General features: G+C 43.2%; 2 protein-coding genes across 4 annotated transcripts in view; one reads left to right on the forward strand and one right to left on the reverse strand.

Annotated features, from left to right (window-relative positions):
• Positions 1 to 4,474, forward strand: part of LOC131191291 (cullin-associated NEDD8-dissociated protein 1-like) — a 36,889-nt gene extending 32,415 nt beyond the window's left edge. For all 3 annotated transcript variants that reach the window (XM_058169302.1, XM_058169301.1, XM_058169303.1), the window contains 3 exons: positions 236 to 400; positions 964 to 1,071; positions 3,416 to 4,474. In XM_058169302.1, the coding sequence (XP_058025285.1) occupies positions 236 to 400; positions 964 to 1,071; positions 3,416 to 3,643 (501 nt within the window). In that variant the 3' untranslated portion in view covers positions 3,644 to 4,474. The remainder of the gene's footprint in view (positions 1 to 235; positions 401 to 963; positions 1,072 to 3,415) is intronic.
• A 2,442-nt stretch (positions 4,475 to 6,916) lies between these two features.
• On the reverse strand, positions 6,917 to 11,254 carry RPL32 (ribosomal protein L32). Its single transcript, XM_058171889.1, has 4 exons — positions 11,110 to 11,254; positions 9,273 to 9,373; positions 8,944 to 9,125; positions 6,917 to 7,092 (listed from the first exon to the last, which is right to left on the reverse strand). Exons 2-4 carry the CDS (start codon positions 9,366 to 9,368, stop codon positions 6,963 to 6,965), a joined length of 408 nt encoding a protein of 135 aa, XP_058027872.1. The 5' UTR covers positions 9,369 to 9,373; positions 11,110 to 11,254; the 3' UTR covers positions 6,917 to 6,962.
• Between the last annotated feature and the right edge of the window lie 5,968 nt (positions 11,255 to 17,222).

Below are 17,222 nucleotides of genomic sequence, written 5' to 3' on the forward strand. Positions count from 1 at the left end.
TGTGAATATAATTAAGCCAGTGTTCTTGTGAGACCTGAAAGTAAATTAATCCCACAAGTGTATTGAATGATTACTGAACCTGTAATTTAAAGCTTTAAATTGGAATACCTTCAGCTGAACTTCAGTTGGAAATGGACTAAGCAATTCTATGGCTTCACGCTGGGCCAGATAAAGTTGGCATGTGAAAAGTTTTCTTTTTTAAGAATTTCCAGCTACTTTGAATTTCCCCTTTTAGGTAGAAATGGGGCCATTCAAACACACAGTAGATGATGGGCTCGATGTGAGGAAAGCTGCCTTTGAATGCATGTACACACTTTTGGAAAGCTGCCTTGATCGACTGGATATCTATGAATACTTAAATCATGTGGAAGATGGCTTGAAAGATCATTATGATATCAGGGTAACGTTTCTTTTTTTTAAAAAAAAATAATTTTGGAGCTTCTAATTTCATTATTTCATTGAATTGTAGGGCTGTTTTGGATGAATCAGTTACCCCCATGCAATGAATCATGACTTGTCTTCTTCCTCAAAGACAATGCCTGAACTGGAGTATAAGAGCTATAGATATTTAGCTATAAGAGCTAAATAATCCACTTCCATGTTATTTTCTTCTGCCTTGTAATCTAGAAGGAAGAGCAACTTTTTTAAGTAGGAGGGAAGCTTTGTTGCAGTGTTGTAAAGCAGTGGCTCCCAGCCTTTTGGGCACCAGGGATGGGTTCTGCGGAGAAAAGTTTTTCCATGGACCAGAGTTTCACCTGCTGGTGATGGGCCTTTACTTGTTTGTGCAGCCCGGTTTCTGGCATGATGTGGCCCAGTGTCGGTCCAGAGACCGGGGATGGGGACTCCTGTTGTAAAGTCTGTTTTAAAGGCAAAAGTGACCACGAATTGTTGTAAATTATTACTGAAGTACATGCTTGAAAAAAACGATACTAATATAAGCTTTTTCCTTTCTTCATTATGAAGATGCTGACTTTCATTATGTTGGCTCGCCTGTCAACACTCTGCCCTAATGCTGTCCTGCAAAGATTAGAGCGGCTTGTTGAACCACTGCGAGCGACATGTTCAACTAAGGTAATGTCCTGGGAAGTGTATTTATATCTTTTTTTTAGTATAATAATTCCATCTTCCATTAAACAGTGTGCCATCTGAGCACAAATATCTTTGTGCAGTAGTAATCAAAGTTCACAACAATATTCACATACATATAGTAATAAATATATTCACTTCTCCTTCTTAACATATCTGCTAATAAGAATATAATAGTAATATTAAACATAATAATCCTAATAGTCATAATTATAATCATGTGTTTTTTCTCTTAACATATTTTCTACATTTCATTAATCTTCTTTTATTTCCTTATTTCTAACTTCTGTTTTTATTTTGTAACCATCGATAAAATAGTTCTCATGTCATATAATATTCAGTTTGTTCTTTCACCTTAATTGCAAGTGTTAATCTATTCATTTCTGCACAGTCTAATATTTTCCTAATCACATTCTCATCTGTAGGGATCTCTTCACTTTTCCAGCTTTGTGCAAATACAATTCTAGTTAATACATGAATAATTAGTTATGCATTTCCCTTACTCTAGATTTGAGGTAAAACCCCCAACAAAAATATTTCTGGTTTTTATATCTTGATAATCCTACTTCTCTTTCTTTCCTGAGGTACCTAATTGTTCATGTCCTAAGAGACAAGGGATTACTGTTGTAATAGAATCACAATTGCAATCCCCCAATTACAGCCATTCATTTAATGACCAAAGTTACTGCACTGAAAAAAGTGACTTATAACTAGTCCTCACACTTACAACCATCGCAGCATCCTGTGGCCATGTGATTGCCATTTCTGATCATCTCAGTCGGCTTCTGACAAGCAAATTTAATGGGGGAAACCCAATTCACTTAATGACCGCATGGTTCGTTTAAGAACTGCAATGATTTGCTTAACATCAGTGCAAAAAGAAAGTCGCAAAATCAGGCATGATGTACTTAACAGTTGCCTTGCTTACCAATGGAAATTCTGGTGCCAATTACAGTTGTGAAAGTGGAATTGATAATCGTAGCTGATTATCTGGGATGAGTTTCCCGATTGACACAAAAAGTGGACCAAGTCCCCAAAAACTCTGAACTCTGCTGTCTTGTGTGTTCAAATAATGGCTCCCCTGGTTAGTCAGGAGGAGCAATGGTTTGTGGCATGTAATCTGCTTCAAGTAGTAATGAGCGCTTCTTTGAGAGCAGGTTTGGTCCATGTGTTTTAAAGCAGTTGGTCCATCCCTTCTTAAGGAGCCATACTCGGGATTCAATAGTGTTGGCCAATTTTGTCTCATCTCCAATCTTCCCTTTTAAGTGAAGATTGTTGAGAAAGTGGTAGGTGTGTGGCTTTGGGGCTTTTTGAAGTTTTTAAAGCCATTTTCAGGCTGGGTTGAAGTACCAAGACAGTATCGGTTATGGTTGTGGTGCCCTTTGGAGGCCTCAAAGTGGAGGTGATATACCCTTCCTTGCTCTCCTCCATCTTTCAGCAGGTTTCAATACGATTGACCATGGTATCCTTCTTGACCACTTTTGGGGACTTGGATGGGGGGGGGGCTTTCTTTTGTAGTGGTTCTCCTTCCCCCAAGGTTGATTCCAGTAGGTGTTGGATATAGAAGGAACAACTCCAAACTTGGACCTCTCATATGTGGGACATCTCAGGGCTTAATTATCTCTCTGTCCCCATTTAAAATTTAAATGACCTCACCTAAGCAGTTTTATCAGCACTGGGTAATAAAACCATCAACATGGTGGCGATACTACATATCTTCATCCCTAGCTACACCAACAATGCGCTTGAGGCTTTTACCCAGGCCCAGTGACTGTGAGGGATGGGGGAGAACAGGTTATGACTCAACCCTGACAAGATCAGGTGATTTTGGGTCCCCCTCCCCCTTGGATCTAATGGTTTTTCATCTACAACTCTTGATGGGATTGCATTTCCTGAGTTTTGGGCTTGATCTCAGGTTCTCCCGGTATCAGTTTCTGCCTGGAGAATAGGTGGTAACATGGCTAGGAATGGTTTTTGCAGATTTGTCTTGTGCACTACTTATGGACCAAGAGTCTCTATCACTCTTGCCTTTATTGGATTCCTATAACTGGATTCCTACAATGTGCTATACATTGGGCTGTTCTTGAAGAAGTCAAAGAGATTTCAGCTGGTCTATAATATGCAGATTGATGAATGTGGCTATTGTATTTTAGACTTATTTAACATCTCCTAAGTGTTCTACACATGGGCAGGTATATAGTCAGATTTCCTTTTCTGGACAACACAAAAAGTCACTGAATAGAGACGTATCAATGTGATTAACACTGGTAATATTTTAATTTTGCCCGAGGATCTTTTAAAGGTATGCTAATCATAATTTTTTTTCTAGGTAAAGGCTGGTTCTGTAAAACAGGAATTTGAGAAGCAAGATGAACTGAAACGTTCAGCAATGAGGGCAGTAGCTGCTCTACTGACCATCCCAGATGCCGATAAAAGCCCTGTAATGGCCGAATTTTCTTCCCAAATCCGAGCCAACCCAGAAATGTCTTCCCTCTTTGAAAGCATTCAGAAGGATCCCACTTCATTATCAGCATCAGACTCAATGGATCTGAGTTAGAACTCTTGGACTATTTTGTCTGCTTCTTACAATCCACTGTTTCCAGCACAGGAGCTAGAAATGATTTTAGAAACAGGTGTCATTTTAAAAATGACAATTATTTCTATTGAAACAAAGTAAGATTTCAGATATTATAAAGGAACAGCAACCTTATTTTTCAGTTACCACTTATTTCTAAATGCGATCATGCCAAAAGAAGAGTCAACCTAATTACAAGATTGACAAAATTTCAAGTGATGACAGACTATATGCTACACCCCCAAATGAATCAACAGATGTGGCAATTACATCAGTTAAATACTGGTGTTCCATGTTTGCAGATATTACAATTAAGTGATTTTTCAGTGTTACAAGGTTTTATACCCATTGCCCTGCCTCCCTCCTTTGAAATTAATATTAAATTACAGAAGTATCTCAACTGTCTTCCAAGATTGAATGCCTTATGCTTCATTAATGTGGTTTGTTTGCCACTGTAATTTTTTTTTCTCGTATGGACCTTCTTGCTACAATTCTTGTTTTTTAAAAGGAGCTAATACCAAAGCATTGATTATTTCAAAGTATATAAAATTAGCATGTTGTTATCAAGAGACATTCATCTGGTAAAAAGTATGCAAGTAATGAATTGGCACCGTTCATTTATCAACATGGAAATACAACTGTAGTATTCTTTTTTTTTTTCATTCAGCAAGGATCATATTGCTGCCTTGCAGCTTCTGATTACATTTCATTGGGGTGGGGAAGTCATATGCGACTTAATATGTGAATCACTTAAGTGCTCTATTTATAAAACAGGGTGTCACTTTTTGCTGTACATGCATCTGAAGAAAATAAAGTCAAATATATAAATGACAGAATTTGGTTAATTATTGGTTTTCTACCCAATTGATTTTTGTATGAACACTTATGAAAAGTAATGTTTTGAAATCGCTAGATAGTAATTGTTATGATACAGACAAGCAAAATGTTAACATACTGGAACCAAAGAATCATAATGAAGCCTAGTTGTTTCAAACACTGAATCAGTTTACAGCAAAATGCAAGTGGCACAACTCACAATACCTCTTGGTATAGGGACATTCTATATGCTTTATATGAATTTGAAGTTGCTATTCTAAACAAAGTAATTTTAAAATCTGTGATTTTAAGCACACTTAAATGTTAATGAAACAAAATTGTGAAGCCATTTTGAGAAGACAGAATCTTAATCAGCAGATGACATTTAAGTGCCTCATGTGTGGGGTGCCGCAGGGGTCGATTCTCTCACCCCTCCTGTTCAACATCTATATGAAGCCGCTGGGTGAGATCATCAGTGGCTTTGGGGTGAGATACCATCTGTACGCTGATGACACTCAGCTGTACTTTTCCACCCCGGGCCACCCCAGTGAAGCTGTCGAAGTGTTGTCCCGGTGTCTGGAAGCCGTACGGGTCTGGATGGGGAGGAACAGGCTCAAACTTAATCCCTCCAAGACGGAGTGGCTGTGGATGCCGGCACCTCGGTACAGTCAGCTGCAGATGCGGCTGTCTGTCGGGGGTGAATCATTGGCCCCGATGGAGAAGGTACGCAACTTGGGCGTGCTCCTGGATGGCCGGTTGTCCTTTGAAGACCATTTGGCGACCGTCTCCAGGAGAGCATTTTATCAGGTTCGCCTGATCCGCCAGTTGCGGCCCTTCCTGGACCGGGATGCCTTATGCACAGTCACTCATGCCCTTGTTACCTCTCGCCTGGACTACTGCAATGCTCTCTACATGGGGCTCCCCTTGAAGAGCACCCGGAGACTTCAGCTAGTTCAGAACGCAGCTGCGCGGGTTATTGAGGAGCGTCTCGAGCTCCCACATAACACCTATCCTCGCAGACTGCACTGGCTACCTGTTGTTTTCCGGGTGCGCTTCAAGGTATTGGTGACCACCTTTAAAGCGCTCCATGGCTTAGGACCGGGCTATCTACGGGACCGCCTACTGCCGGCTTCTATCTCCCATCGTCCGGTACGCGCCCACAGAGGGACTCCTCAGGGTGCCGTCAGCCAAACAGTGTCGACTGGCGGCCCCAGGAGGGCCTTCTCTGTGGGAGCTCCGACCCTGTGGAACGAACTTCCCTCGGACTTGACAATTACCTGACCTTAGGACCTTTAGCATGAACTTAAAACTTATTTATTTCATATGGCTGGACTAGCCTGATTTTTATTTTTATTGGATGGGTTTTTAAAATTGTGTTATTTTATAGGGGAGTATGTTTTTTAACGTTTTGGGCATTTAAATTAGTTTTTTAAGGGTTGTTTTTAAATTATTGTGTGTATTTATATTTTATCTGCCTGTTCACCGCCCTGAGTCCTTCGGGAGAAGGGCGGTATACAAATTAAAATATTATTATTATTATTATTATTAAGTAATTTGGTTTGAAGTACAGCTCCATCTTCACAAGTACCATTGCCAAGCCAGCTATCCCCTATGCTACACTGTATATGTATTTCATTTTTTTCCCTAACTTAAGGATTTTTCATTCATATATATTCATTTTATTTACTAAAATTCTCAGGACAACCATCTAAAGCAGGGTTGTCAAACTCAAGGCCTGCCAGCTGGTGCTTCCATCTAACCCACGGGACCTCTGGAATCGGCGGACCAGCCTATGGTGCCTTTTCCAGTCAAACACAACCCTGACAGCCCTCAATGAAGTGAGTTTGACAACCCTGATCGAAAGTATAAAGAACTTACTAAACTCTATTTCTGCCTTCTAGGGTTTCAGCTACCCTGACTTGTGTTACTTGCAAATTGAATCAAAATTCCTTTCAAATCTTTATCAATGTAAGTAAAATGTTGAACAGGACCCAGATCTGAATCCTATGGTTACTCTCAGAAACACTACATTGCTTGCAGTACAGTTTTCAAGGCAACTATGTGGCACATCCATTTAATTGTAATTAAATTCAGCCCACACTGAATTAGCTTGCTAATCAAAATGTAATATGTCATTATATCGGGAAATCAAGAAATATTATGTACAGCATTCTCACAATCTTTTGGAACTTGTTCAATGAAAAATGCAGGTGGTTAGTCTGGGAAGGTTTTCTGTCAAGATTCATTTCGTCATCTGGCAATCACTGATTTCCAACTGCATGTTTGACATCAGAGAAATACATTCTTTTGCACTACAACAAATTATATTTGTGCAAATATTTATTAGCAATCTCACTAATTTTAGAGCTGCTTCATTTCAAAAATTAGAATTTATTTCATGGGTGCACCACCTAATTCAATTCATGCCAAGAACACACATTTTCCAAATTTTATACTTTTATTAAATAGAGTTGTTCAAGACAAACTATTCATTTTCTTCACTGCGCAGTCTGGCATTTGGATTGGTAACTTTGATAGCAAGCTGAGCTGCTCTTTCCACAATTATCTTCCGGTTCTTGGATGAAACGTTATGAGCGATTTCTGCGCAAAATGACCTAAAAGCAACCACAGAAGAATGTTACAAGCTCTTTGTTAATGTATTGAATTTTTCTAAGAAATTTTCCTCAAAATGATTTTTATGAAATTCCAGACAATGAAAATCCATCTACTCTGAGCAGAATATAAAATTAATTTAGATATGCAACACACCTTCCTCACTGTGTTTTCCCCACAACCACCATCCTGTGAGATGAGTTGGGGAGAGTGATTGATCCAAAGCCACCCAGCTACCTTTCATGACTATCTCTGGCTTTTTAGCATGGGGCCTTAACCACTAGACCAGTGGTTCTCAACCTTTATAGTGCTGCGACCCCTTTAATACAATTCCACATGATGTGGTGACCCCTTTAATACAATTCCTCATGATGTGGCGACCCCCAACCATAAAATTATTTTCGTTTTGAATTTATCGCGCCTGAAGCCATATTGGCTAGCGATCTGAACTGCTTGTGATTGGCTTGAGGACGGAGGCATTAAAGCGGAGACTCCTCCCCTATTAAGTTTATCGCGCCTGAAGCCAGATTAGGCTAGCAATTAGGAGTGGTTACAGCTGGCTTGAGAGGGAGACATCAGAGCAAAGATTTCTCTCTTTTTTAATTGATCACGCCTGAAGCCGAATTCGGCTAGCGATTTGAAGAGCCTGCAGCTGGCTGGTGGAGTCAACCATTGGAGTGCGATTCTTCAACTCACAAATATACTTCCCATATTTCTGATGGTCTTAGGCGACCCCTGGCAAATCATCATTCGACCCCCAAAGGGGTCCCGACCCACAGGTTGAGAACCGCTGCACTAGACCAAACTGGCTCTCATTATTGTCCTGCCTCTGTTACGGACAAAGGCAGCAGTGGGTAGTTTTGGTATTATAGCTTATGTTCTCCAGGCTTGGCTGCAAGCTCTGGGGAAGCTCCCTTTTGTCCGTTCTTTCTCCTTAGTTTCACTTGGAGAATTAGATGTGCAAAATGAGTCAACTGTCCAGATTCAGTACAGATCCTCGACTTACAGCAGGTCATTTAATGATCGTTCAAAGTTACAGCAGCACTGAAAAAGTGACTTGACCATTTTTCACACTTGTGACGGCTACAGCAGCCTCATGGTTATGTGATCAAAAATCAGACAGTTGACTCATATTTATGATGGATGCAGTGTCACAGGATTGTGTGACCAGCTTTTGCCACCTTCTGTCAAGCATAATCAATGGAGAAGCCAGATTCATTTAATAACCATATTACTAAACAACTGTGGCAAGAAATGTCGTAAAATTATGTTTAGCAACATAAATTTTGGGGAACAATTGTCGTCGTAAGTCGAGGACTACCTGTATGCCCACAATGCAACTGACTGCTGGAGTCAATCTTATGCTAAGCTTTATTGGATCTATTTGGGATAAATATATCCACCACTGCCCTGGGATTCGTGTTCAAGATGATGTGGTATACATTATATAGCAATGGGGGCTGGAGAAAAAAAAGAGTAAAATGCAGTCACAGTCCAGGATTTCTAGTTCTCATTGGTATTTTTTCCAATTTTTAAATACTTTCCGTCAATAATGGCAATATACAAATTTTCATTTTTCGCCATTTATTTTTACGGTATAATCTTTCAGCAACACTAAAGGATTTTTTAAATGTAGTGAAGTAACAGAAAAAGGACTCATCTTAGGCAGGATGAAATTCAACAAGATATTCTGAGGAAGAGAATAACAAAAAAGATACCTAGAAAAGATGCTTAAACTAAAATCCCTGGTTTAATGGATTCCATCTTCATTTCAGAACGACTTAATTTTACCATATAGCAACGCAACATGGCAGATCCTAAAGAATAACTACAAAACACTTTTTCCAACTTACTTGTTGCTCATCATTAGCACCTCCAGCTCTTTCACATTATGAACAAGAAATTTCCGGAATCCTGAGGGCAGCATGTGTTTTGTTTTCTTATTGCTCCCGTAGCCAATGTTGGGCATCAAGATCTGACCCTTAAATCTTCTGCGAACTCTGTTGTCAATACCTCTTGGCTTGCGCCAGTTACGCTACAAGAATTCAAAAGCAATTGGAAGAACTTCAACATAATGTTTTCAGAGACTGTCATTTTAAAGTCTTGAAGACCCACAATAAACCACCAACCACAATATTTTAAAATTAACTGAGGATTTAACATTCACAAAAAGAACATCTACCTTGATTTTGACATAGCGATCAGACTGATGACGGATGAACTTCTTGGTCCTCTTTTTGACAATATTAGGTTTGATGAGAGGCCTCAGAGCTGGCATTTTAACTACAAAAAAAATATACGTAAACAATTATGGCTTGTAGATTGTAAATAAAGTATAAACTTGTTTGCAGAACATCTTCCGTTTGCTTGCATGTTTCAGAGCCAGAAACAGAATGGGTGTTTTCTGCAACTTATATCCCTCCTGTGTCCAAAGCTGGAAGAGTACAAAAACTCTCCAGATGCGATCCTGGGAGGTTATTGGTTTAAAATGTGAATTTCTGATCTCTCGTTTTCCAATGTTTCTTTAGTATACGGCATTCTTAAAAATGATACAAATTCTATATTACTTAAAGCAACTAACAGCAAAACCAACGTAATATAATCATCTATTACAAATGGACTCACGGAAGCTTTGTTGGAAATCAGATTAACTATTCCCAATTGTTATTGAGATTATTTTTTATTTGTAAGTATTGAATAAAACTGCAAGGCAATCTACCTATACCATTCTAAAAATAGATTGCAGGATGATGGATGAGCAAGGTAATAGTTGCTTTTCTGTGCCCAGCCACTGTTCTTCCAATTGTCTTACAACTTTAAATTTTCATCTGAAAAAAGAGACCAGGTTGCACTTGCCCTTGGGAATTGTGAGGCTTTCAATTGCACGAAACCTATAATATCCCTGTAGTTCACTTTCACATCATGCCAAGAACGCAGACACTGGGAAGGTTAGCAAAATCTACCTTCTTTTATTGCTAACTGAAAGGCTGGAATGTGAAAATAAATATATACAGCACATGCATATATAAAAGGAATAAGCCCTATAAAGTTAGTATTTTATAGAAAGGGCCAAATGGCTTCTATAAGCTAAGGCTATGCATAAAATGACTGCTACTGCTATGAAACAACTGGGTCTTGGTAATTTAATAAAAACATCAAGCACGCTTCATCATCAATGAAATTTTATCAGATGAAAGAGCAGGTGTATGTATCATTCCCACAACAATTGGATAAATGAGGGGATCAATGCACTGGGGTAGCTGTCAACTGATTTATGTCAAGTAAAAAACAATGGTCTTCATTACAGTACAGGTAGTCCTCGAATTAGGATCACAACTGAGCCCAAAATTTATTTTGCTAAGTGAAACTTGTTATTTGAGTTTTGCCCCATTTTGCGAATTTTCTTGCCAGCCCTGTTAAGGGAATCATTGCATTTGTTAAGTTAGTAACAAATTTGTTAAGCGAATCTGCATTTCCCCCCCCCCCCCATTGACTTTGCTGGTTAGAAGGTCGCAAAATCGCAACGCATGAGCACTGCAACCGTCATAAGCACGAACCAGTTGCCAAGCTGGTCCGAATTCTGATCCTATGGCCGTGCTGTCAACGGTCGTTAAGGGTGAAAAACGGTCATAAGTCACTTTTTTCCAGTGCCGTTGTTAATTCAGAACGGTCACTAAGCCGAGAACTTCCTAGGCTTCCATAATCCCCAACCCGCATGCAGAGTCGGGGCAGCCTCAAAACTCTCCTGCCGCCTCTGAAAACAGCAGATCCAAAATATCGCCTTCTGAGCCAGTTCTTGCGCTCGTCCGCCTGCTGCAGTGCCACCCCAGCCGAAGAAACCGAAGCCTGCAACGTCCTCCCCACCCCCCGTTACAACATGCGAGAAAACCCGCCGTTTCTCCCCGCCTCCGAAAAGAGCGGCGGGAGCTGACAGAAACCATCCCCGGGCAACCCCGAGAAGGAAGAAAACTTCGCTGCAATGTCTCTTCGGTCAGGATGGCAACGGATTCCCCACTTACCGACTATCTTAAGTGCCGCGGTAGCGATACCTTGGCGGCACGGAAGGAAAGAGAGAGACGAGCCGGAAGCCGCAAGGGTTGATGGGACGCTCGGGGGGGGGGGCGGCGGAAGTCCTAGAAGGTCGGATGGGAGCCTTTCGAGTCAGATGAAGAGCCAAGGGAAAGTTGTGCCTCCTAGCCGGTCAATCACATTAAACGGACGATCAAATTTATTTAAATTTATTTATTTAAATTCTATGGAATTTCATTGAATTCTATTTAAATAAAATCCACATTTCAACTCAATCACGGCATGCGACGTCGGCTGGCAATGACCTGTGTACGTCACTTCCGCCAGCAGGGGCAAATTGTAGCGGGGAAAGTAACCCACGGAAGTAAGAAAGTGTAGAGAGGGAGCTACGCTTGCTGTTTAATTGAGAGCTCCTTATAGGATTTAATAGAGGACCTCAGACAGGGCAGCGGTAGAGTCGTCTGGAAAGGAAGTGTGCGCACCCACAAACTTTTGTGCCTCGCAATTTCTCAATGCTTTTTACAGACTTTTGCGTATACATTATACATTTTAATTCAATGTAATGCTTAATTTTTTTTTTAAAATACCTGCTGTCTGATTTTTTTTATTTCATTTTGTCACAACAGTATACACAAACATTGTCATAACTAAATCAACATATCTAGAAGAAAATATATATATATATATATAAGTAACAAGGACTTATATATATATATATATTTTATATATATATAATAAATAAGGACAACAAAGAATGTTCTTTCTGCGCCAACTCAGTAAGCTCAAACTGCCCAAGGAGCTGCTGATCCAATTCTACAGAGGAATTATTGAGTCTGTCATTTGTACCTCTATAACTGTCTGGTTTGGTTCTGCAACCCAACAAGAAAAACACAGACTTCAGAGGATAATTAGAACTGCAGAAAAAATAATTGCTACCAACCTGCCTTCCATTGAGGACCTGTATACTGCACGAATCAAGAAGAGGGCCGTGAAAATATTTGCAGATCCCTCGCATCCTGGACATAAACTGTTTCAACTCCTACCCTCAAAACGACGCTATAGAGCACTGCACACCAGAACAACTAGACACAAGAACAGTTTTTTCCCGAAGGCCATCACTCTGCTAAACAAATAATTCCCTCAACACTGTCAGACTATTTACTGAATCTGCACTACTATTAATCGTTTCATAGTTCCCATCACCAATCTCTTTCTACTTATGACTGTATGACTATAACTTGTTGCTGGCAATCCTTATGATTTATATTGATATATTGATCATCAATTGTGTTGTAAATGTTGTACCTTGATGAACGTATCTTTTCTTTTATGTACACTGAGAGCATATGCACTGTTATGTATTCATGTTTGTACCTTTAAATATTTGAGCGGGAAATCAGCACGTTGCTGATTGGACGAAGCCTCCAGCAGAACTGTATAAAAGGAGAGGTTTTTCCCCCAGCCTGTTGCTGGGTTCACCCTATATTAAAGAGCTGTTGTCACTACCCTGGTCTCCAGCCTCGTTAATTCCAGAACTTAACATTGGCGACGAAGGTGGGATCTCGAGGCTAAGGAGAACCAGAACCGAGCTGAAGCACGCACGATAGAACCGAACCCAGCAATTCAGGGCAGAAAACGCGGAGATGGCCAGTTACACTCCGCCCGCACCGTTTGACCCAGCCAGAGAAATGGGGAGCGTATATGACCCGTTTGAAAGCTTTCTAAAGCCAACGAACTGCAGGAGTTCCAGATAACCGCAAAGGGCTTATTTCTTAAGCCACTGTGGTCGGAGGTCATCGATATTGCGGAAGCCCTGGCAGAGCCAACGCCGATACAATCGGTATCGTGGCCAACTCTGCAAACCCTATTAAAGAACCACGCACCCACACCGTCCAAATCGTGCGGCGGTTTGAATTTGGAGGCGAAGGCAGATGGAGGCGAGTCCATTGGTGACTACATGGCCGCCCTAAGGAAGCGTCAAGGACTGCGGATACCGAGACCTGGGCGAGGTGCTGCTCGAGCAACTCATCCGAGGGGTCAAAGACATCCGTTTGCGGCGCGGCTGCTAGCGAAGAGCAACCTAACGCTGGCCAACGCTCTGGACGAAGCCAGAGCACATGAAATGTCCACCCAAGCGGCGGAGACATTGCAAAAGCCTCCCCCACCAAAGGCGAGCACAAAGCCGGCTCCAGTGCACCAGGAGGAGATTCAGACCGAATCCGACGGTGACGGTGAGGATGAGGAAGGGGTCTGCCGAACCGAAAAGCGCGACAAAGAGGACCGAGGCGAATCACGGAAGCTGCGGAGGTCAACACCAGCGCCAACGCTGCAAGTTTAAGGACGCAACATGTCGGCGGTGTGGAAAGAAGGGGCACCTAGCTCAAGTCTGTCGAGCTCCCCAACCTTCCCGCCGAAAATTTAAATCGGCCAATCAGAGCGCGGGATCGGAAAGGCGACCCGCGATTGGCTCAAATAAGAAAGGCGCGAATTCGAACCAAACGACTGTAGTTATAGGCCGCGCCTCAACCCGAGTGGAGAAGAAGATCTTCACCAAACCTAAAATAGAGGGAGTAAGGTGCCGACTCGAAGTGGACACCGGGTCAGCCATCACCATCATGTCCTGGGACACTTTGGTGAAGTCACTGCCTTCAGTCGCGAAGCGCCACCTGCAATCCCAACGGTTACGGGTCCACGATTACCAGGGAAATCGAATCCCTGTTCGAGGGACCACCTCCGTCCGCGTCGAGTACGGACCTCACAAGAAGACCCTGCCCATCACAATCGTCGAGGGGACTCTGCCTAGTTTGCTAGGACTAGACTGGTTTCGCGCACTGGGCATGGGAGTGACCGGCATCTACAGAAGTGACTGCAACCTGAAAGACATACTCTTGAACGAGTTCGAAGATGTCTTCAAGGACTGCCTGGGCAAGTACAAGGGGACCCCTATTTCCTTCAATTTAGACCCCCAGGTAGCTCCCATTAGGCTAAAGGCGAGGAGAGTCCCTTTTGCCCTTAAGCCAAAAATTGACAAGGAGCTAGATAAGCTCATAAATCAGGGAATTTTGGTACCAGTCGATCACGCAAAGTGGGAGACGCCAATCGTCACACCCATAAAACCAGATGGGTCAATTAGAATTTGCGCTGACTACAAGGCGACGCTAAACAAAGCCTTACAGAAAAGCGCTTACCCGGTTCCCGTGGTGCAACACTTACTGCACTCTTTGGGGCAAGGGCAAGTCTTTGCAAAGTTAGACTTGGCCCAAGCCTACCAACAACTGCCCGTGAGCGCCAACCCAGCCGAAGCCCATAGGATTGTAACCCACAGGGGTGCCTTCAGATGCACCCGACTACAATTTGGGGTGAGTGTGGCACCGGGGTTGTTCCAAAACTTAATGGAACGACTCCTGCAAGGGCTCCCAGGGGTAGTTCCTACTTGATGATGTCTTAATATCAGCGGAAAACGTAGAGGAACTGGGGAGCGATTAAGAAAGGTTCTGGGCATTTTCCGGGCAGCGGACTAAAGGTAAAAGCAAACAAATGCCACATAGGGGTCGAGTCCGTCAATTCTTGGGCTACCGGATAGACAAGAAAGGAATTCACCCACTGAGAGCAAAGTCAAGGCAATCAGAAAGGCTCCAGCGCCCAAAAACAAAGCAGAGCTGCAGGCATTCCTGGGGTTAGTGAATTTTACGCGGTTTTTTTAAAAAACAAAGCGACCGTTGCTGAACCGCTGCACAAACTTCTAGGAAAAAATACTGTTTGGTCTTGGGGAAAGTCGGAAAGTAGGGCTTTTGAAACAGTGAAAAACCTGCTTTCAAGCGATAGCCTGCTCATCCAATATCATAACTCATTGCCCCTAGTGCTGGTTTGCGATGCCTCCCCTTACGGGGTGGGGGCTGTGCTCAGCCACAGACTTCCAAACGGCACAGAAGCCCCTATAGCCTTCTACTCTAGAACAATGTCCCCCCCAGAAAGGAACTATAGCCAGTTAGATAAAGAAGCGCTAGCAATTGTGTCAGGGGTGAAAAAATTCCACGAATATGTATTTGGGCGGGATTTTGAAATTGTGACTGACCACAGACCGCTGTTAGGAATACTGGCAGGAGACCGCCCAACGCCTGTGGCACTTTCGCCACGATTGACTCGATGGACTATTTTCTTAGCCGCTTATTCGTACAAGCTGCAGCATCGGCCAGGAAAAGAAGTGGGGCATGCGGACGCTTTAAGCAGATGCCCACTACCAGAGGCGATCGAAGACCCCACCCCGGGGACGCCTGTCCTGCTGATTGACTCTTTGGACTCAGGCCCAGTCACCTCTAAGGAGGTGGCTCGGGCATCATACCGGGACATTGTGATAAGGACTGTACGCCCGCTGCGCCGGGCGAAAGGTTTAAGGAATTTGTTAAAAAGCGTGATGAGCTCTCGGCTCAAGGGGGGTGCCTATTATGGGGTGATCGTGTGGTGATTCCGGATAAATTAAGGAAAAAGGTATTGGACCTCCTCCACGAGGGTCACCCAGGGATCGTAAGGATGAAGGGGCTAGCAAGAAGCTATGTGTGGTGGCCACTCATGGATTCAGAAATTGCTGAGAGGGTAGGGAAATGCCAGGCTTGCCAAGAGTCCAGACCCCTACCACCAACGGCCCCAGTCAGGGAATGGGAAAAACCCCAAGGGCCTTGGTCAAGAATCCACATTGATTTTGCTGGGCCCTTCCACGGCCAAACCTTCCTAGTGGTTGTCGACGCATTCTCTAAATGGTTAGAAATCGTACTTATGAAATCCACTACGGCCGAGGCAGTAATCGCAGCCCTGCGCCACCTATTCGCAACCCACGGGTTGCCTGACACTCTAGTGTCCGACAATGGCCCGCAATTCACGGCAGCCCAGTTTGAAGAATACCTGGCAGAGGAGGGCATCCGACATGCCCTCTCGCCTTTCCACCCTGCGTCGAATGGCCTTGCAGGCGTTCCGTCCGGGCGCTAAGGAGGCGTGTCAGGCTCAAGCCAGGTGACTGGCAAGCAAAGGTAGATTTCTTTCTGGCCATTCAGCACAGAACCCCAAGCACTGCTACAGGCAGAAGCCCAGCCGAACTCTTGATGGGTCGGAAGCTCCGGTGCCCACTTGACCGTTTGAATCCCATTACACACCAGAGGGTTACCAGGGGGAAATAGAAAAAACGAGAGGAATGGGTATAGGCGACAGAGTGTGGGCCCGCAACTATGGGGACGGCCCAAGCTGGCTCGCAGGGCAAATCATAAAAGCGACCGGTCCAAAGTCATACTTGGTGAGTTACAAGACAACCGAGTATGGGCGCCACATAGACCAGATAAGGAAACGAATAACAGAGCAACCCGAACCAAACGAGACAGATAGTGACCAATCCTTATTTGAACCCACAGCTGACCATAACCCGGAGGCGCAAGGCTTAGCTGAGGTCCCGGAGGTCCAGCGGCGCCATCAGGTTCGAGGAATCGGCAGGAAAATCACAAAAAGTAATCCAAGGCGGATGGCCAAGAAAAGAGTCTGCAAATAATCCAGGGCCCGTTGGCCTAGAGAAAGAGCTGGGAGGAGAAAACAGCCTCCGACCAGCTCAAAACACCACCAGAACTGAACCGCAGGTCTGAAAGAACTAGGAGACGCCCAGGTTATTTGCGTGACTACGTCGAATAAGGACATGTAAATAAAATGTAAATAGAGGCAAAGTGTTTTCTGGGAGGGGAGGAGTGTTATGTATTCATGTTTGTACCTTTAAATATTTGAGCGGGAAATCAGCACGTTGCTGATTGGACGAAGCCTCCAGCAGAACTGTATAAAAGGAGAGGTTTTTCCCCCAGCCTGTTGCTGGGTTCACCCTATATTAAAGAGCTGTTGTCACTACCCTGGTCTCCAGCCTCGTTAATTCCAGAACTTAACATGCACCAAGACAAATTCCTTGTGTGTCCAATCACACTTGGCCAATAAATTCTATTCTATTCTATTTTATTCTAAAAAATGGGGCGGGAGAAAATGAATGGATGATCATAGTATGACTTCCACCATAGAAAAAAGTCTTTCCTGATGTTCCGATTATCACGTCCTCCTTTGCCTGTTCAGCTATTGGGTA

Source organism: Ahaetulla prasina, chromosome 2 (genome assembly GCF_028640845.1).
Source record: "Ahaetulla prasina isolate Xishuangbanna chromosome 2, ASM2864084v1, whole genome shotgun sequence".
Taxonomy (NCBI): Eukaryota; Metazoa; Chordata; class Lepidosauria; order Squamata; family Colubridae; genus Ahaetulla; species Ahaetulla prasina.

Bases quoted from the DNA above. Each gene is read 5' to 3' on its own strand.
- RPL32 (XM_058171889.1), bottom strand. From the start codon at position 9,368: ATGCCAGCTCTGAGGCCTCTCATCAAACCTAATATTGTCAAAAAGAGG. The intron at 9,126-9,272 runs GTAGATGTTCTT...GAATTCTTGTAG, and splicing joins ATCGCTATGTCAAAATCAAG to CGTAACTGGCGCAAGCCAAG. The intron at 7,093-8,943 runs GTAAGTTGGAAA...GGTTGCTTTTAG, and splicing joins GTGCTAATGATGAGCAACAA to GTCATTTTGCGCAGAAATCG.